Source organism: Zootoca vivipara, chromosome 7 (genome assembly GCF_963506605.1).
Source record: "Zootoca vivipara chromosome 7, rZooViv1.1, whole genome shotgun sequence".
In the NCBI taxonomy this organism is placed as follows: Eukaryota; Metazoa; Chordata; class Lepidosauria; order Squamata; family Lacertidae; genus Zootoca; species Zootoca vivipara.
Window position 1 is genome coordinate 84,165,274 of NC_083282.1, and position 21,672 is coordinate 84,186,945.

The window sequence follows — 21,672 nt, forward strand, 5'->3', positions numbered from 1 at the left end:
CTGATGGGAATTGGAGTTCAACGGGATCTGGAGGGTGCCAGATTGACTGCCTCTGCTGAACTCCCTTACCTGGGGGGCTAATCTCATGGAATACAGTGGATTGGGCTACAAAGTTCACAGCCTTACTAACAACATAACATTTTCTCTGTGAGTCCACAAGAAGATGAGAAGAGCCTGCTGAGATCCTGTTCTCATAGTGAACACCTACCGTAGATGCGAAAAACCTTCAAGCATAACCCAACTAGAATTGCCATATTTCAAGAAGTGAACATCCGGACACAGAAGTTGTTGAGCTTTTTTTTTGGTGTGGGTTTCCCAGACATGCCTGTAATATTCCATGTTTACTCACCCTGGTGGCTCCTCCCTGCAACTAGATGCTGCTCTCTGTAAGTGTGCAATCATGACTAGTGTGACACAATAACTTTTCTTCTAACTGCACCCTTCGCTGCAGTTTCAGTGCAATGCCACAGATGCCAGGGGCACGTCTGCTGGCAGTGCCCCCCACAAAGACAAATGCCCTGTGTCCCCTTTTTTGTACCAAACAGGCATGATAAAGAGCAGGCGATGTTTGGGCTCTGCACGCAAATGTTTCAGCAACCTCTCCTGCCCCCCCCCCCTGCCCTGCATACAACTTATTCAGTCAGATCTTTGGAAGACTCAATCCTGGCAATGAATAAACAGTAAATGAAAGATGCTTTGTTCCCAGGGCTGTGACATAGTGTACATTCTAGAAGCGGTTCTTGAAATTGTTATATATTGAAGATTAGTGTTCGGGTTTGCATTTTCTGCGTGGATGGCAATGACATTGGAGGGTGCAAGCTCAGCTGAAACTATTCACTAGTTTTTGTGCATCCCCATGTGAATATTTTTAGTTGTTCTGAAAAAATGCCTCCATTCTTTGATTATTTTCCAGCACACCTAGCAACAATGTTTGACTGCTCATAGCTAAATCTGATTGGCTATGCAGTTTCATCACACCACCCTGTTTCCTGCAGGATCCCTGATTGGTTGGGATGTGACTTATATCCAGAAAGGAGGAAGTGGAAGGAGCTGGGGAGTGGAGTAGCTCATAAGCAGCAGCCGCAACAACCATGAGAGACAATGGTAACAAACAGGGCTAGGGGCTCGATGGACCAATGGTCTGACTCAGTATAAGGCAATTTCCTGTGTCATTATGGTGAAGGAAGCCCTGTCATAGAGAATCTTAGATTTGGAGGGACCACTAGGGTCATCTAGTCTGCAATGCAGGAATCTTTCCCTCAAAGTGGGGCTTGAACCCACAGCCCTGATATTAAGAATCTCATGCTCTACCAACTGAACTGTCCCAGAGCTTATTGGTTGAAGATCCTAAGACATGTCTTACTGGACAGACCCACAAACCTTTGAACTGAGTCTGGAGTCTTGCATTTGGCCAATCTGTTTGGGCCCTGATCAGATATATTTCTAATTCACTGAAGCATTTGCACACATACCCCCCCCCCACAGGATTTAAGGGAGTCATAAGATGAGCAGAGCTCACTCTTGAAAAAAGAAAAAGAGAGAGATAGGCTTTGTTGCTGGTTTATTGTCGCTGGAATTTTCCACTCTAAAATTAAACTATTCAACGCAAAGCCACATTTTTTTTGGGGGGGGAATAATTAAGGCTGCAACCTTATACCCATTTAAATGGGAGTATGCCTAACTGAACTCAGTGGGACTTACTTCTGAGCAGAGACATATAGGATTGCCTTGTAAGATACATTCTTCAATTGAGGTAACATTAAAATGCATGCAACAACTGGTGGGCGACATTGTTTGATTTCATGTGCCTGTTGGGTACAGAGAAAGCATATCATAAAATCTATTAATAAATTAGGTTCTGGACATCGGTGAAAGCATGCTGGCGGTGGGGAGTCAATTAATGCTTGTGCAGCATTTGAAAATCCAGCTGGCGGAACAACTGCTAAGTGTTTTCTCATACTGCTTTCTTCAAGGAGCTGTAAACTGTTTACATGCGTAATTAGTTAAGTAGATATAATATTAATTTGTCCCAACCTTTAGCTCTGAAAGCCAATATGCACAATGGCCCATTAGTATGGCAGCAGCTAATGGGCTTCCGAGTTCATTTATCTACAGCATTTGCTCCATTGTTTCTGACCAAATTGTCGGTTTTGCAGCATGCAATTAATATCTAGAATTAATAATCCCAGCCGCTTGAAAAATGCCTGTCTTGTAAATAGCAGCAACTAAGTACGGCTCAAACAGAGAGCTTTGAATTACATCATGTATAACTTAAGCTTAAATAATAGCAAGGAGGATCCTCAGTGCCCATTAAGTTCACCGCTGATTGTTTTCAGGTTTTTCTTTGCTTGAAAATTCAAGGTGATTTATTGCACATAATGCATACCCAATTTATATGTACCCTTGGGATCACATCATTTAACTACATGAAAGAAGTCAATAGCTTAAATGTTTGGATCTACATAAATATTTCACAGAGATGATCTTAATCAAGAGGCAACTGATCTTGTCTTCTGAGCAAGAGAAGACAAATTGTATACAAAGTGGTTGGCCCGGTAGGATTAATTCATATACTACACATACAGTGGAACCTCGGTTTATGAACACCTCGGTTTGCGAATTTTCGGTTTACGAACGCCGCGGACCCATCTGGAACAGATTAATTCACTTTCCATTACTTTCAATGGGGAAGTTCGCTTCAGTTTATGAATGCTTCAGTTTATGAACAGACTTCCGGAACCAATTGTGTTCATAAACCGAGGTACCACTGTACTGGACTTCAGGAACCAATAAAAAAATTATTCTATGGAAGTTTTCCAGTGCCATTAATATGTCCATCTTGTTCTTAGTCCTTGGAAACTATAAAACTCCTGTAACTCAGGGCTTCCTCAGATGTCTCACATTCCCTACATACTGTATTACACATTCCTTTCCATAGAAGCCCTTAGCGCTATTATATGTGCTATCTTTCTTCACTTCCTACTGTAAAGCTTGAAATTAGTGATGGTGTCAAGACTGTTATTTCCAAGCTTCGAAGTACTGATTTGGGAGTCTTGCAATGTTCATCTCCATTGCATTCATCCTGGATAGCTCAGTTGGCTAGGGTGTGGTGCTGATAATGCCAAGGTTGCGGGTTTGATCCCTGTATGAGACAGCTGTATATTCATGTATCACAAGGGGTTGGACTCAATGATCCTTAGGGTCCCTCCTTCCAACTCTACAATTCTGTGATTCTATGAGTGATGGCCACCAACTTGGATGGCTTTAAAAGGGGATTAGACAGATATGTGGAGGATAAGCCTGCCAATGACTTCTAGCGACAGTGGCTTTGCTCTGCCTCCATGGTTGGAGTATATCCTGAATACCTGTTGTTGGGAATCAAAAGGTGAAGAGAGGCACTTTTTCACTCTGGTCCCGTTTGTATGCTTCCTATATGCATCTGGTTGGCCACCATGAGAGCAGGATGCTAGACTAGATGAGCCCTTGGATTGTTCCAGCAGGACTCTTTTTATACTCTTGCAGGTCCCAATATTCTATTCTGGCTCCGAGTTCAATTACCAAAACATGTATTTTACCCCCAACATTCTTTGAGAGCTGCTGTACTCAGGAATGGTGACGTCTGAGCATTTGGCTGAACTGGCTTAACAATGGCCATCATGTGTATTTTATGTGCACTTTAATGAACTGAACAGAGCAAATGATTTTGAGTTATGGGGGCATTGGAGAGTGTGTGTATGAACTTAACAGCGCTTAGCTCATTTTTTAAAGTTGCTTTTTTGTAGTTGTTAACATTGCTTTATAGAGTGTAAATGCCTTATTGATTTGTTAATAACATGACTTCCACTGTATTCTTAGCTTATTTTTCAGTTGCTGTTCGTTAATAGTGTCTTAGAGATTGCAACTGATGCTTTGTCGATTCTTTCATACGATTTGGGCTGTATTTGTGATGCTCTGCTATGTTTTTATGATGTTGCTGTTATCTATTGTTTGTAAGCCACTTTGAGATTCATTTGATTGAAAAGCGGTATAGAAACACAATAAAAAGCAAATCAATCCAAACTACATTTCTGAGTGCTACTGGTGTTGGGCATGTAGCATGGCAGGTGTCTGGGAGGGAGGGTAGTTGGGGCAAAGAACCCCCCTCTTTGTTGCTTCATTTCTCTTCCACTTCCATTGAAGCAGTGACGGAGGTCTTCTTCGGTGATCACTTGCATAGCTGCCAAGTTTTCCCTTTTCTCGCGAGGAAGCCTATTCAGCATAAGGGAAAATCCCTTTAAAAAAGGGATAACTTGGCAGCTATGCACTTGTATCCGAGTAAGATTGTCTTCCATAAACATGGTTTTAACAGAGAGTCCGTAAGTGACCGTGGAGGCCAATTTTGGATCTGCACATCCTTCTATAGTGGGGACATTGGTTTCCGGGCGGGAGTTGATCACGGTGTGGATTTGCCAGGTATGCCTTCTTTTTAGCACGTTTCTCCCTTGCATCCTGAGATCGAGTGTCTTCAAAGCCCATGATAAAGGCTTGGAGCACTCACAGGCCAGGGTTTCCCAGTTGTCAGTGTTTATACTACATTTTTAAAGATTTGCCTTGAGACAGTCTTTAAACTTCTTTTGTTGACCACCAGCATTACGTTTTCCATTTTCAAGTTTGGAATAGCATACTTGCTTTGGAAGACGATCATCAGGCATCCGCACAACATGACCAGTCCAACGAAATTGATGTTGAAGAATCATTGCTTCAACACTAGTGATCTTTGCTTCTTCCAGTACACTGAAGTTAGCCTGTCTTCCCAAGTATGTGTAAACTTTTTTTGAGAAACCATTGATGGAATCTTTCGAGGAGTTGGAGATGGCGTTTATAAGTGGTCCATGTTTCACAAGCATATAGTAAGGTTGGTAGTACAATAGCTTTGTAAACAAGCATTTTGGTTTCCCTGTGAATGTCCCGATCCTCAAACACTCTGCACTTCAATCGGGAGAAAGCTGCACTTGCAGAGCTCAGGCGATGCTGGATTTTGGCATCAATGTTGGCCCTTGTGGAAAGGTAACTGCCTAGGTAGGAGAAGTGATCAACATTTTCCAACGTTACACTACTGAGTTGGATCTGTGGCGCTGCAGAGGGGTTATTTTGTACTTGTTGGTGTAGCACTTTGGTTTTTTGGATGTTGAGTGATAGGCCAAGCTTTTCGTAAGCTTCTGCAAAGATATTTAGGATGGTTTGGAGGTCATCCTCTGAGCGTGCGCACACTAAGTTGTCATCAGCATACTGAAGCTCTATGATGAAAGTTACAATAAGCTTACTTTTTGCTTTCAGCCTGCTCAGATTGAAGAGCTTTCCATCTGTTCGATATATGATTTCTACTCCGCTGGGGAGTTTCCCATCAACAAAGTGTAGGATCATGCCAATGAAAATAATGAATAGAGCTGGGGAAATAATACAACCCTGTGAGATGGGAGTTGGTTGGAGACTCCGTGGAGGAGTAGTTGGGAAAAGGAACAAGCACTGTTTCTCTGATGGCATCATTGGAGAATTCAGCAGCCTTGCAACTGAGTAGGTAAACAATTGTGGTATTTTCTGAGCTCATGGCAAACATTTCACACAGACACACTCACCAAGCCTGATTAGAGGAGTTCTCCCCATTAGTTCTTCAAACTGCATGCTCTTTGCAACAGAGGCCATTTTCTTTGTCTCATCTGGAAAGCCACCACGTGCGCTGATCGGATCAGAGCAATGATAATTTGAGGAGAATTGCTGAAACCATGCCTAGAATTTCATGTGTGATTAAGCACATGAAAGATGCTTAGTGGCGTCTCCCCAGGATGGGTACATCATGGGTTGTTTGGGTGACCGGAGGCATTGCTCACTAATTGCACTGGGGAAAATAATGCTTGGAAGCTCTCTATTTAAGGTGTGTGAGGAAACACACCTTAATCGCAAATGGGCAGGGAGATCCGCTAACAAACAAGCCCCAGTAGCCTGTTGTTCAAAGATGGTTTGCTTAGCTCTCAAACTGGACTGTTAACATAACAAATGCCTTTGAGCAAAGATGCTTCCCTTTTCCAGAGGCAAAATGTGAACTGCAGCTGTCAGACACCATGACAATGCAGGCATTCTTCTCTGGTGCTCAGGCTCTCATGGTACCCCTCTACAATATTTCCAGCTGGGGAAAGGCTCAAGGGTTACAGCATCTGCTTTGCATGCAGAAGACTTGAGGTTCAATCCAAGGCATCTGTAGGTAGGACTGGGAATGTCCCTGGTCTTGAAACCCTGGAGAGCTGCTGCCAGTCAGTGTAAACAATACAGAGCTAGATGGGCCAGCAATATGACTCAGTGTAAGGCATCTTCCAATGTTCCTATCAGTGACCAGCTGATACAAAGCTCCATATATGTGCACCAGGAGCCTGGGTGGGGTCGTCAAAACAGGTCCTAGAAAGATATGGAGCTGAACATTGGTGTTTTCAGTATGGTGAAGGTTGACCTTGGAAAGGAGAGGGGGTGTGGTTAAAGGGAAGAGGGCATGCCTTGCTTGCAGATGTTCCTAGGCTCATTCCACGAGACCTCCAGTTTATAAAGAGAACTTGGGGCAGCAAAGTAAAGAAAGACCCTTAACTGAGTTTTTTGCTGAGCTCTTGCCTGTTAGGGCTGTAGGACGTACCATTGATCTGCCCCAGTAGAAGACAGTTATATGTCATATATCTTGCATATCTCTTAGGAGGCAGTGATGGCCATCAACTTGGATGGCATTGAAAAAGGATTAGACCCCCATGGCCTCTACAAAATCCCCAAACAGGGATCTCCATGGTCAGGGGTAATAATGCTCCTGAATGCTAGTTTCTGGAAACCACAGGGGGGGGGAGAGAGGTCTTGTTCTCGGGTCTTGCTTGCTGGTTTCCATTAAGGACATCTGACTGGCTACTGTGAGAACAGGATGCTGGACTAAATGGGCCATCGGCCTCATCCAGCGCTGCTCTTTGCATATTCTCAAACTACAAGCTGGCGTTCCACCTGAAAATCAGTGATTGCTACCGTGCTACCCAAGCAAAGCTGAAATAAAAACAAATCCCCAGTGAAATGAAACTTCACACAAATGAAATGAAGGTTCACACAAATGAAATGAAGCTTCACACACATTCAACTTGTCAGAATCCCAACTTTTTACATGTCAGACATTTATCAAATGGGCCCCTGTGATGTCTAACTTTAAGAAGTGAGTACGGGAATGAGAAAGCAGTATCTTTTTACACACATGGAAATCAATGGGACTATTATTTAAATTAAATAAAATCCAGAACAGGAAAATAAGAGATTCCTCCCTTGCACAGACCTCTTAACAAAAATAAAAATGCTCAGCCACTGGTGCACAAGATAAATTATTTTGACACATTCCCCAAATATGTTGCTTCCAAAACCTATCCCAAGGACATGGGGCTAACTGCGACAAAAAAGAAAAGGAAACCAAAACCTTAATGGTCAAAAACCTAATTGGTTAAAACCAATGGTTCCTTTGTAATGTTGTTCATTGTCCTATTTGCACTATTGCACATTTGTTTTTGGAGTACACTGCAAGTATATTTCAATATTTGTGGGTCCTTTTTGTTGATTGTGTTTGAGGACATAAGAAATGGTAGACACTTAGCCAATATGCAGCGCCAATTAGCCAGCTGATTGCAAAGCAGCTGTTAGATAGGGTCACACATCAAATATTGAAATGAAACATAACAGTAAATAAAATGCTAGTATCAAATAGTAAATATTTAGCAAGGCTTTGCATAGCCGGAGAATGTCTAGTGAATATGCAAACTAAACATGTTCACTGGGGATTTCTGGAAGCAATTTTGTTTTGACTGTGGTACTTTATATCAAGGAAGAGCTGGTGGCTATGCCCCTCTGACCTCAGACTACATGGGCTGGTTCTGATGTTTGGCAGGCAGTCTGGGGATAAAAGACTGTATCAAAGCTTAAAGGAAAGGGGGGAGTCATTTTTGCAAAATATATCACATTAAGGGGTTCTCTTTGTAAGCAACCCTTTGTAGAAGGCTGCAGAGGACCTCATTGTTCTCCATATGGATTCAGCCAGAAGTGAAGGAGATTGCTGTCAGCAAGAAAGCAAGTTGGGGATGGGAGGGACCCCCCAAGGTACTCTTTCTCACAACCAGAACAAATTGCAATTTTCTCATACTGGCAATATCCATGACAAAATGAGAGAATCTCCTTGGGAGGTAATTATTGTGTTGGCAGGATTCAGAAAAGGATGTTTGCCTTTCCATATAGGAATATTCAGAAGAGGGGTAAGAATTCTGTGTTAGCACAGTATCCAAATGTGTGTGGATACATAGCAAGACATGCACTAAGTCAGACCATTGTTCCGCATAGCTAAGTATTGTCACTACACTGACTGGCAGTGACTCTCCAGGGTTTCAGGTAGTGTTCCCTTCTAGCCATACCAAGAGATGCCAGGGATTGAACCTGGAACCTTCTGCATGCGAAGCCATTGCCCTACCACTGACCTATGGTCCTTATCCTAGGATACTAGTTGATTTTTTTCCAGCCCCTTTCCTGACAATGGTCCATACTAGGCTGCAGTCAACTTGGTGGGTTGCACGTTGCACAGACCTTCAAGAGAGAAGAGGAGCAAGATAGTGGAGCTACATTTATGACACAAAGGACGAAAATCTAAGCCTGTTTGGGTTGGCAGGAACACACACAGTTTGGGGAAATCTCTGTTGTTGTAATGGATTATCCTAGTCTCAATTTACAAGAGCATGATAAAGATGGGGGGGGGCAAGGCTTATTTAGCATGACTTTGTATAGAAAAGCAATTTAAGGGATTAATCTTAATAGCAAAGCTGTATTGTGATGCTCTATATGCTATAATGTCATGTTGCGTGTCTCCGGGATACAAAGTGGAGCCCCCCAAGACTCCTGAAAAACAAATGAACTTTTCAGCACCGATGCAGAGCTGCAACCTTCTCTTCAGACAAAGTCATGGGATGCTACTCCCATTCTGTTTTGCTGTGGAACAAAAGCATCTTTTAATGTTAGCAGAAGACAACTCATCAGAACATAGGAACCTGGCTTATTCTGAGCCTCAGATTTCTGGCCCACTTTGTCCAGTACTCTCTACACTGGCTGGCAGCAACTCTCCAAGGATTAAGATCGGGGACTTGCCCTGTTCTAGCTAGAGATGCTGGGGATTGAACCTGGGACCTTGGGCCTGCAATGTAGATGCTCTGGTACTGAGCTACAGTTTTGCCAAGGATAGTATATAAAGGTACCATAATGGGTACGAAGTCACTTCTGAGCAAGGGTGTATTAGAATAATTAAACTAGTTCCCCCATATTAAAGGCAAGCAAGAAACAGTGGGCTTCCTCCTAGCTTGGATATGGCCGGTTTGGAGTGTCATCCTTGTGTGATATACAGTACATTTGCTTTTGAACTGGGAATGAAGGGGCTGCTGGATGACAGTTTCGCCCAGGATCAACACTCAAGATATGGAAACCACAGCAATCATAATGAGCAGAACAATGGAGTGTAGTTCACAAGCTGTATTGACATGCTGGTTCATTATTGATCAGTTGTCTCTCTGCTGTCTCTGGACAGCCAGGCTTTGCGATGAACAAAGGTATGATTGATACTAACAATGGCACAAGAGGTCCAATTACCTCGTAGTTTACACAAACTACCAATCCATTATATTCTGCTCTCTTCTTATTAATTAGCCCTTCTTTTGCTGGTGGATATGATCAATTAATTCTCTTCTCATTGCCTCCTCACATACCATTCAATGGCAATAAGGTTTCTTACCCTAATTAAACCCTTGGTACAGCAAACCAAATATGACATAATAGGCATCGCTGAAACCTGGTGGGATGAGTCTCATGATTTGGAGTATAGTAATAGAGGGATATAATCTATCTATAATCTATTTCAGAGAAATAGACCAAACAGGAAAGGGGGAGGAGTGGCGTTATATGTCAGGGATGTGTATACCTGTGAAGAGATCCAGGATTCACAACTTCAAAGCCAAATTGAGAGTATCTGGGTCAAGATTAAGGGAGAGAAAAATAACAGTGATCTCATTGTGGGAGTTTACTATAGATCCCCAAGCCAAGCTGAGGACACAGATGATGCCTTCCTGGAACAGATGACCAAGCATTCAAAAGGGAGTGAGACAGGAAGTGAAATACAGGATGGGTGACACAAAAGATTAAAACATCAGTCATTAAAAGCTTCGCTAAAGAGGGCTGCCTTCAGATGTCTTCTAAACATCAGATAGTTCTTTATTTCTTTGACATCTGATGGGAGGGTGTTCCACAGGGTGGATTCCACTACCGAGAAGGCCCTCTGCCTGGTTCCCTGTAACTTCGCTTCATGTGTTTCACTTTCCAGAATCCACCTTTTGAATACTCATGTGCCCATTGTCAGTTAAAGCTAAGTTCGCAAACAGCAATTCCATACTGAAGGAAGGGTGACTAGCAAAGCTCGGTCTTGTGGCATCTGATTTGCATGCAGAAGATCCCAGGTTCAACTCCCAACAACTCTAGTAAGAACCGGGAGGGATCCCTTTCTGAAATGATGCGGAACCACTGCCAGTCAAACACTTCCAAGATCTCTATTGCATTGTTATGTACCGTATAAGATTCCATGCTGGAACTATTCTGGTTTCACTGCTCATCCCTGGTATTCAGGAAGCCTTGCCCTAGCTGGTATCCTCCAGGTGTTGTCAGACTCTCAGCATCCCTGACCGTTGGTCGTGCTGGCTGGGCCTGGTGGAAGATGTAGAGGGTACCATATTGAGGAAGGCTATGAGAGGGGAAAGAAAATCCGGAATAGGTAGGGCAGGCACTATAGAAAGAAACACGGAGAATGAGGAGGGTGCTGTCCATGGTACTGAGGCAGCATCTGAAGACCTTGGGATGGCTTGCTCAGCAATTGTGCCTGGTAACTGTATCAGGTCCAGACTGCCATAGTTTTCTCCCAGGTTTGGAAGCATGTTGGGAGACTAGGAAGGAGTTGGTTCCTTTGAATTATTGGCCTGCCCTGGTCCTGGCATCTTTCCAGACTACAGACTACTCCTAGGGGGTCAAGTTTTGTTTTTGTTTTAATTAAAGGTGAGAAACTAGAGTGCAGTGTCATTAATCTCCCACAACACTTAGAGTTTCCCAATATGAACCTATCCTAGGTCTAAGGTTATTGTTTAAAGCTCTGTTTGCTTTAAATTATATTTCTTTGTAGAGTTCCAGAGAGAGCGCCTTTTCAATGGCACCACCAAAACTATGGAACCCTTTCTGGAGAGATGCCATCTAAACTCCACTCCTTTCATTTTAAAGAAATGTTGAAATGTTTCTCTTCTGGGAGGCTTTCTATATTTAATTTAGCTACTAATATTATTCTGTGCCAATCCTTGCATTCTGAATTGTATTGATCATGGATTGTATCCAAAGTAGCACAGGGTAATATATCCCATCAGCATGAGGATTTCCACATGTGCAATGGGACTTCTCTTTCCCCTGTGCACCTGAAATCTGCTCTAGGGGGTTCCCTGAATGCTCCAGAGAAGATTTGGGGAGAGCAGAGAAGGGAGGGGGAAGTCTCATTGCACAAGTGGAAATTCTTGTGCTGATGAGACACACAAATTGGATGCCCCCCTTTATATTTAACCTTTAAATTATATTTTCAGAAGGCAAAATATAAGTGCGTAAAATAAAGAAGCGCATTAAAAAGTGCTTAACTTCAACTTCATGCACATGGTAGAGACTGTAGCAGTTAGATCATTCCAGTCCTTCCTTTTCTCTGAATCATGGCTTAGGGAAGGAACAACAGCAGAAAAAAGATGAAAGCAAAACATAAAAGGCGGTAGGGCCCTGAACACATGCCAGCGTCAGCACTTGCACCACTGAATAGACCAACAAATGATACAGAGCCTGTATTCAAAGGCTCAGGATCTTCAGTGCCAGGCTGAATGTAGGCAGCTGTTGTTTCATCCTGCCAGTAGGTTGGCATGGGTGCTTCTCAGCTCCCAGTGTTTTGCACCACCATTCAAATCACATTCCTTTCCATGAATCTCAAGTGCCCGAGAGCTGCATGCATAAAACCAGCAGGACAAGCCTACCATTGTGAGGTGGAGCTCATTCTAAGGTGACACTGACTTCTTTGGAGGACAAGGCTTATTTTATTTACTTATTGAAAAGCATTTCTAAACTTGTTAACAGTTAAAGGTCTTTAAGGGGCGTACAAAAATACAGCAGGAAAGGGTTGCAAGGAAGGGTTTCTGGGTCTGCCATTGCAGGGAAACCTCCATTCGCATGCATGCTGCACTATAGAATAATGTAAGTTAAATGCCAGGGGCTGGACTGAGGAGGAATGGTGGGGGCCGTCCCCCCCTCTCCTGAACCTTCCCGAGAACAGGAGGACAGTAGATTTAGAACAGTGGTTTGCAGAGGGGCATAGTTCAGAGGCTGCAGAGGGCAGAAGCTGGGAAATATTGGAAGAGGAACAGCAGGAAGAAGAAGAAGCACCAGGGAAGAGACAGCTGACAGACTCGTGCCCTTGGAAAGTATTCCTGGACCCCCCCCCTCCTTTCCCAGAACCAGGCAGGCATTGAAAGTAGGGGAGCAGAGAGCTCAGAAGCAGAAAGCTCAGATTAGCCGACGTAGGGGTGACTTAGAATAGGAGAGACGTAGGGAGTGGGACTTTACTTGGAGCAATGCCATCATGGCATAGAGACTACACCCCCCTGTGAATACTGAATAAATTATGTGGTAAGAACCCTTTGTGTTATATGCTTTTTTGGCTGCCACCGATAGAGGGATAGGAATCCCCGAGTCTTGACATTAAAACAAGAGAATCACAGAATCTTAGAGCTGGAAGGGACCCAGGGGTCATCTTGTCCAACCCCCTGCAATGCAGGAATCTCAACTAAATGCAGGAATCCATTACAGGTGGCCATCCAACCTCTGCTTAAAGCTGCAAGGAAGGAGACCCCACTACTGGCTTGTGGGTTTGCCACAGGCAATTGGTTGGCCACTGTGAGAACAGGCTGTTGACCTAGATGTGCCTTTAGTCTGATGCAGCAGATTCTGCTTATGTTCCTATGCATTGTATGAGATGTAGTGTGATGGCCACCTGGCACTGATCAGAGCTGTGCAGCCATTTGGCTCCCAATAGTATAATGCTGGTTAGCTTGGCTGTGGGAAGAGGGTGATGGATGGTTTCAGCACAACTAGGAGCCATGCCCGCACTGCTAGTGTTTGTGGTGCTTGTGGCAATGCCTGCGGAGAATGGTGGGTGGCGGTTCTTGCCTGTGTGGGTGGGGCCCCCACTATCAGTGGCACCATGCCTAGGACCTACTCAAGCCTGGCACTGGGCCTGCCAACAAGCCATGGACCTTAAGAACCCTGAGCTGCAGATTGCAAGTTTTGGTTCTCAGTTCTACAGATGCCCTAAGAGAGTCTGCTAAATGCACCGTAAGTAGCAGAATGTGTTTCAGGAGCCTGCAAGCCTTCATATCTTGGAGAAATCTCCCCAAAAGCCCCATGTCCTCTAAGAATTGCATAGAGGGGATAAAAACGGTTTTATCAGCTTCTGCAACATCAGCAATGCATCTTCAGCTGTCAACTTAATCTTCTTTGCACGCCCAGCAAGCAACATACTTAATGCCCAAATTAGATGAGATGTGGAGATGCAGTCATGAGGCTATATGTGTGCGAATTTTATTGGACCAATGGTAGGGGCAGAAGAAGCTCCCTTATACCAAGTCCATTCACTGGTGCCTCCAGCTCAGTATGGTCTACATTGGCTGCCAAAGGCTCCTCAAGGTTTTCAAGCAGGGGACATTCCCAGCCCTCCCTGGAGATAGCAGAGAATGAACCCCAGACCTTCTGCATGCAGAGCAGGTGTTCCACCACTGAGCTATGTTTGTGCCTTCTGACAGCATCTACAGCATTTTTTTGCTGAGCCGCAGGATAACAGGATGCTCATCTGCTTACCGGTGCTTGTTAGTACATGCTCTTGGGTAGCAAGGAGGGCCTGTCTACCTGCATTTACATCACTGTCAGTCCTGGAGGCAAACATTTGCCTAATGAGAAATAAGCTTTTGCAATAGCAAAGGGAAAACCTGAGGATTATCTGATGCCGGAGATGGCTTTTGCATTGACTATCTGTTCTCCAGGTAGAGATTTAAGAGCTTGCAGAAGAACCTCTTCAGGATGAATGATACGTGTCTGTGGAGAATCTTGACTTATCTATACAACAGACATCTTAAAAACACTTTCTGAAAAAAAAGAATCTCTCTCTTTTTAGACACCCCTGGAGAGCTAGTGTAGCATAGTGGCTAAGAGAGTGACAAATAAAATTCACCCCTGCCATTAATTCTCAGACCCCTGCCATATTCAATATGGGGCTAATAATATTGTGAGCACCTGAAAGAGACCCAGAGCCAGTGATGATGATGATGATGATGATGATAACAATTTATTACTTATACCCCACCCATCTGGCTAGGATTCCTCAGACACTCTGGGCAGCTCCCAGCAGAATATTAAAAACATGATAAAACATCAAACATTAAAAATTTCCCTAAACAGCGATGCTTCTTCAAGACTGGCAAAATGCACCCCACACATCTGGTCTCAGTTAGTAATCTAGCTTCTGTATTCTCTGCTGGCTGTAGTTTCTGGACAGTCTTCAAAGGCAGCCTCATGAGCAACACATTGCAATAGTCCAAATGGTATATCACCAGAGTATGACTAACAGTGGTTAGGCTGTATGGGAAATACCATAGCTGGAGCATCAGCCTAAGCGATAGCGGAAGGTGCCCCCTGCCACCAAGGTCACTTTAGACCCCAAAGAGATGGTTGTATGTAACAACACAGCTTAATTACGCTCTTCAAGGGGGAATCCATACAACTCAGACAGCTCCCTATCTGCCCAAATAGGCACACCACCTATTAATAACACCTCTGTGTTATTGAAACTGATCTGCTTTTTATTGGCCTTCATGCAATCCATTAACCCAGACATTTGTCCCTGATAAATCTTGCAGAGTACAGTGGCTTGGTCCTGTGCACCATTTTATACATTCGAGAATTCTCTCAGAAACTTGAGGTCCGTAGTGCCAATTAATGCCAACCTTGTGAAAACACACAAGAGCCTCTTGAGCTGGCCTTGGTGCTGAACCTTGATTAAAGGGTTGGAATAAATTACTGTCACACCTTAATGGAAGGTATGTTGAGCTGTTATGCATTATGCTGGCAACACTTCAGTTTTATTATCTGAAGTCTTCAATACTCCAGCTTTCCAATAGAATAATTTGGTATGTGGGTGTGGATGTGTGGGTGAGAGAGAGAGCAAAAGAGAGAGAGAGGAGAGAGAGAATGACAATGAGGGGGATTGGGGCATGTTGGATTGCCAGCGGAGGATCATATTTTTGAACACTCCAGAAGGGGGAAAAACCTCCCTGCAAATAATAAATTATCACAATTTGTTTAGCAAAGTCATTTCTCTATAATGCTGGTTTTCCACATGATGGTGTGTGTGTGTGTGTGTGTGTGTGTGTGTGTGTGTGTGTGTGTGTCCATATAAATATGGTCCTGAATGCATTTTAAGTGGTACAGTCCAAAATGCTACCATCTGGAGCTATCAGCTGTAAGTAATATCAAATAAAATGATGGTGACTGAGGCTGGAGCAGACGGCAAAAATACAGAGGCTGTTCTTATTTTTGATCAGGGCCCTCTTGATTTTTTTTTTTAAAAAAACCCATTAACATATTTTTTCTGGCATGACAACTAGATTTTTTTTTAAAAAACTGGATTATATTTTGCTGAGTCAGTAGCATAAAAGCATTTTAAAATTCCATACGGTTCCGATGTCAATCCACCATTGCAAGGGGACATGGAAATGGGGCTACAAAATGGATCATGCATAATATAGAGAAATAAGTGTGGTAGAATAAATTCCAGTTTAATTTTTTCAACCCAGACTGTAAAATGTAAAATAATATGTATGACCAGATTTTACAGAGAAAAGGCTATTTAAAATATGCTCTGAAAGCATGTGCCAAATGGTGTTCTTGATATCCATGTGTTATTGTTGATACGGTAGTAATTCAAGATCAATAGTTCTGGATTTGTTTCATGCCCATTTAGCTTTATTAGTTACATGATCGACAACCTGCATTTAGAAATAGTAAGTGAAAAGATTGAGATGAGCACCCTGGTTCAAAGAGAAGTAAAAGCTAGGTCCCCACCTGAATAAGAACTTCTCGAGATGAACATGCAGAGGCCCAGTGAGGTAATAAGCAATGGTGCCAACAACTTGTCTGACACAACGAGGGGTCTGAGTGCCCTAGATCTTCCCTTTGGCTTCCACATCTTCCCACTTTTTCCAAAGACATTTGAACCTAATGGTCAACCTTTTGGATCTCAAGGCAGTTTCAAAAACAAAAATTTAAGAAGTGGAGTCCCCGCAAGCAGAAGTGGCTCACTAGATGGGGTGGAGATGCTATTCTAGTTTCTGAGCGGGTGTGTGTGTGTGTCACTGTTGCTTACCAGGACGGGGAGAGGCAAGCAGTGGCACAGTGCAAATGCACCAGCAAAGCCAACCCAATGCTCTCCCCCACCACCTCGCCCCTCCCAGTAAGCTACAGTGATCCACCTGCTGGGTAGTGAGCCACTTCTACACCAGGTGAGCCACTTCTGCCCCCAAGGATCCATATTGGGACCAGTGGTTTTTAGCTTGTTGATAAATGACATGGAGTTAGGGGTGAGCATTGAGTTTTCTGCTGATGACAAAATAAAAAATAAAAAAAATGTTCAGGGCAGTGAAAGCAAACAGGAACGGAGAAGATCTTCAAAACAATTGAGCTGTGGAATGGGCATTGAAGTAGTCACTGTGGTTCAGGCGAAACAAATGTAAAGTGATGTATCCTGGGTAAGAAAAACCCAACTTCACATTGATGCTTGTTGGGATCTGAGCTGACATTGACTGGCTAGGAAAGAGATCGTGGAGTTGTGTTGTATAGCTTGATAAAGAGCTCAGCCCAGTGTGTGGTTGCTTGTGAAGAAAACAAATTCCATGTTGCAGATCAAAAGTAATACTACCAATACCCTAATGCGCTTCATACAAATATATCCAGCAATTGCACTTGGAATACTGTCCACAGTTTGCGCGGCAAGGCCCCAAACCCGCTGCATTGTTGGAATAAAGAACTAATCACCAGTATTTTAGGTTAATGGGCTAAAATTGGCCACAACTTTATTGATTACAGAATGTGAGTGGTATTGGCTTAAGTATTGGAACCAAACTGACTATATCTGACTCCTGTCCACCTGCAGGAAGTCTGAGAAGGGTTAGCCACCAGTAGGGGGAGCCCTGTTGATGCACATCAACTAGGAACTCCCCCAGGGTCATCGATAGGGGTTGTACCATGGCCCCAGCCCCCATCTGGGCTTCAGACAGGGCCACACCTCCCTGGATTCCTTTAACGGAATACGCTTGAAATAGAAGAAGTAGGTGGTGGCCACTACCTCCCCCCACCCCCAACCGAATACTCCAATGCCTAACCACCAAACCTTACAAAGTTGTGACAATTTGCTACGAGGTAGGCAAAAACCAAGTGGCTGGTGCCAATTTGCCAAGTGGAAAAAAATCCTACCAGGCCCCTTCAACAGGCTACCAACCGAGGTCCATAGCAAGGTCAAAGGATTAAGAGCCTAACTATAGGGAGGGAGAGCGGGAGAACTGTGCGAGTGGGAACCAAAAGGGGCCAAGTTCCCGTCGTGAGCAGCTTAAATGGCGTAAGTCACGGGTGTCAAACACAAGGCCCGGGGGCCAAATCCGGCCCGCCAGACCTCGTCATGTGGCCCGCCGAGCGCCCCAGCCAGCGGGACCCAGCAGCGGGACCTTGCTGCTGAAGTGCCGCGCTGACAAAGCGCAGACAAACAGCTGGGGCCGGGGGGGGGTAGAAAGGCGGCCGGAGCAGTGCACCACACGGAGAGTCCCGAGCCTCTGCGACGCAGCAGTCCTCTGTAGCACTTTGAATCCTCCTCTTGCCACGGCTCGGCGCCTGGAAACGGCTGCTGCTGCTGCTGCTGAAGCACAGACAAAGCACCCAGCAGCGCCGCGTGGAGGAGGAGGAGGATTCAAAGTGCTACAGAGCACTGCTGCGTCCCAGAGGCTCGGGACTCTCCGCATGGCGCTGCCAGGCACCGACCCGGCAAGCCGCCGCCTCCTCTCCTCCTCCTCCTCTTGCCTCACCTCCTCCTCCTCCTGCAGCGGCTCAGCCTCACGAACGTGCAACTCTGATGCTTTACGCACTTCTCCTAAAACGGACACCCACTGCCTCACGCTGCACGGGAAATGCTTTTTGCCCATGGGTCCCTTTGCGCTCTTTTCTGGCGCTGAATCAAGGTGGCGACCCCCCCTTCCCTTTCTTTCTTCCTCTCTCTCGTTCTTATTCTTTCTTTCCCTCTCCTTCCTTCCTTCTTTATCTCTATCTTCTCTCCCTCTTTCTTTTTCTTTCCTTCTTTATTCCTTCTTTCCTACTCTTCTTTCTCTCACCTCTTTTCTTCCTCTCTCCCTCCTGCTCCCTCTTTTCTTTCTTTCTTTCTTTCTTTCTTTCTTTCTTTCTTTCTTTCTTTCTTTCTTTCTTTCTTCCTTCCTTCTGCCCTTCCCATCTTTCTTCCTCTCCCTCATTCTTATTCTTTCTTTCCCTCTACTTCCTTCCTTCTTTCTCCCTTTCCGTCTTCTCTCCCTCTTTCTTTTTCTTTCCTTCTTTATTCCCTTCCTTATTTCCTACTCTTCTTTCTCTCCCCTCTTTCCTTCCTTCCTCTCTCCCTCCCACTCCCTCTTTCCTCCCTCCCTCCCTCCCCTCTCCCTCTCCTCAGAAACATAGGATGCTGCTTTATAACTTCTGGCCCTTAAACCCTGGAACCAGGAGAGCAGCTCCAGTGAGTCAACCTCAGCCAGTCCCTTTGGTGAAGGGTGGTGGCTCACTGGCAGAACATCTGTCCTGCATGCAGAAGGACCCCAGCATCTCCAGGTACTAGTAGCTCTGCAAAGGTCCTGCATGAAACCCTAGCGAGCCTCCACCACCCAGTGCAGTTACCAAAAATCATTTTTCAATAAATTGTACAATAATTGCACATTTGAATATCTACTTGCCATTATTCTGACTATGTTTCTGCTTTCAGAGCTAGTTATTACTTACATTATTATAAAAAAACAGTAATAATTGAATGCAGTGACAATAATTTATGATAATAAAGAGTGGACACATAGTCCTACAGATACAACCGGCCCTTTGAGGGTGACCAAACTGCTGATGCGGCCCCCAATGAATTTGAGTTTGACACCCCTGGCGTAAGTCATGCCCCCGGCCGACCGCATTGGTCGGCCCAAGGAGTGACGCAGCCAGGGACTCCCTATGATGCGGGGGCCAGCAACGCCCCCCGTGCACGGGGCGGGCTCATGACCAGCCAGCAACTTCATTTCCCTGGGGAAGGGAAATGGCTTCTGGACACCACACATCAGAAGAGATATTGCAGAGCTCCATACATAATGTGGATAAAGTAGACAGGGATGTCTCATAATATGGTCCGGAGTCATCTAGCGAAGCTGAATGATGGGAGGTTCAGGACTCGCACAAGGAAGTACTTGAGCACATTGCTAAACGGTGAAATTTGCTACCATAAAATGAACACCAACATGGGCGGCTTGGAAAGGGGATTTGACAAATTATTGTATGATATAAGGTTGTCAATGGCTTCTGGTCATGGTGGATCAGATTACTTTAAGTATCAAAGGCAGTACACCTCTGAATGCCAGTTACTGTGGATCATGCTCAGAACCTTGTTTGTGCCTTCCCTGTTCACCTTCTCTTAAATACCCCCTAAACCCCACAAAAACAACCCCTCTCTCATCTCTGTTATTCTCTTCTTGCTGTGGCACAGCAATAGTAAGCCCCACAGAATATGCTTCAATATCAACTTTTCTGGCATCCCATTGCATTGTAAGGAATAGATTAAAGAAGTGGAAGAGGAACAGGAAGTGGAATAGAGAAACTAGATGAAATACCAGATGGAGAATAAGTGTCCCCAAGTACCTTTTATGCACAACATATCCAAATGCTTGTTAGTTGTTTTCAGGAAGGAATAACAAAAGGGTCCTTAAGACATTATTCAGAACACCGCAGTGAGCACCGCAAGTTCATCCAGTTGTGTGTTTTTGCATGCTAACCAATGATTAACCTTCGTCGTCTTCTTCTTTTTTTTTAAAAAAGAAAGAAAGATCCAATTTGCAAAGAACGGGTTCTCATTATTGCAGGAGCTAAAGCAGCGATTCCCAAATGAGGGCTTAAGTGTGTACCATGAGAAAACCAGTGCTGTGGTGCAATTGATAAATAAGCAATTTAAACAATTTTTAAAAGGCAGGCTCACAGGAGAGGCTGCCTGCCACAATTCTGCCTGATTCATCGCTCTTAATCTCTCTTATTCCTCTCCATTGTGGCTAATCATGCTATGACCTCACCATCAAGGGTTGCGAGGGGAATGCTGTGTGGAGTGTTTTTCTTCTGGGGTCCATCCATCTACCCATGCTCTCTTCCTGGATACTCCATTCCATCCCTAGGTTTTCGTTTTTACTCCATTGTGTACCCACTGATCACAGCCAGTCCTCATTGAGTTGTTTTCTCATTTTAGGATTTTTTCTAAAATATAATAATAATCAGGGAGGGGGGAAATTCTGCAAACCTTTGAGGGGGGTCCCTTGAACTTGCTGCTACCTCCTTCTTGATTGCCAGCAAGGTTGCATCCAAATTACTTGTTTACTGGATATTCATCCTGACCTGCTTTGCAGAAGGTTTGTAGAGAGGTTAGAGGACATTGGCTGTTCTTTGAGAATTCATTCTGGTTTGTTTCTGGGATAGTTATACGACATCACCTCAAGCAATTGCTACCACATACTTTCCAATGCATTTTCTGTACATCCACCACCACCCCCCACAACAACAAATCTGGGGTTTTGCGGTATTTTTGGAAGTGGGTTTGTTGTGTAAAATCACCAAATCCATCTTAATTGCACAATCTGAATTTCCTAGTATGCAGTTTAATCCCACCCATAAAATAGCAACAGTCTGGAAGCAGGTTAAGCAGATCCACATCATGCATTTAAAGCAGATGCCTTTGCTGAAATAATCCAGGGAACTATAGTTCCCCCTCAACAGTTGCGAATTCCATAACAAACTACAGCTCCCAGGAATCTTTGGGGGCAAGTCATGTGCTTTCAGTGTGTATTGGACATGCTTTAAATGTATGGTGTTTCTTTGAGGTAAGTCATGATGTAGACTCTTGAAAGTCACCACAAGTCCCTGCAGAAGAGTGTGTGTGTGTGTGTGTGTGAGAGAGAGAGAGAGAGAGAGAGAGAGAGAGGTATTCTGCTCCACTCTTAATTAAAATGAAAGTGGAACAAAACAAACATGGCTCCAAAAGTAAGAAACAAAACATTTGCCCTTGCAACTACTCACACTATTTAAATTGTGATTATTCTCATTGCTTTGAAAACATCCTCTGAAGATCTCCCTGAAGGATTAAAGCAAGTGGATTGGAATTTAATTTGTTTGAAACCCATGCCATTCAAGGTGTGTTGAGTAGGCTGGGTATTTTTTTTGGTA

The 21,672-nt window shown here is 44.2% G+C and overlaps 1 protein-coding gene across 1 annotated transcript in view; it reads left to right on the forward strand.

Annotated features, from left to right (window-relative positions):
* The window catches only part of PHACTR3 (phosphatase and actin regulator 3), a 195,093-nt gene that overhangs the window by 13,131 nt on the left and 160,290 nt on the right, over positions 1 to 21,672 (forward strand). Inside the window, exon 2 of the mRNA XM_035123018.2 lies at positions 12,866 to 12,884. Coding sequence (XP_034978909.1) covers positions 12,866 to 12,884 — 19 coding nt within the window. The remainder of the gene's footprint in view (positions 1 to 12,865; positions 12,885 to 21,672) is intronic.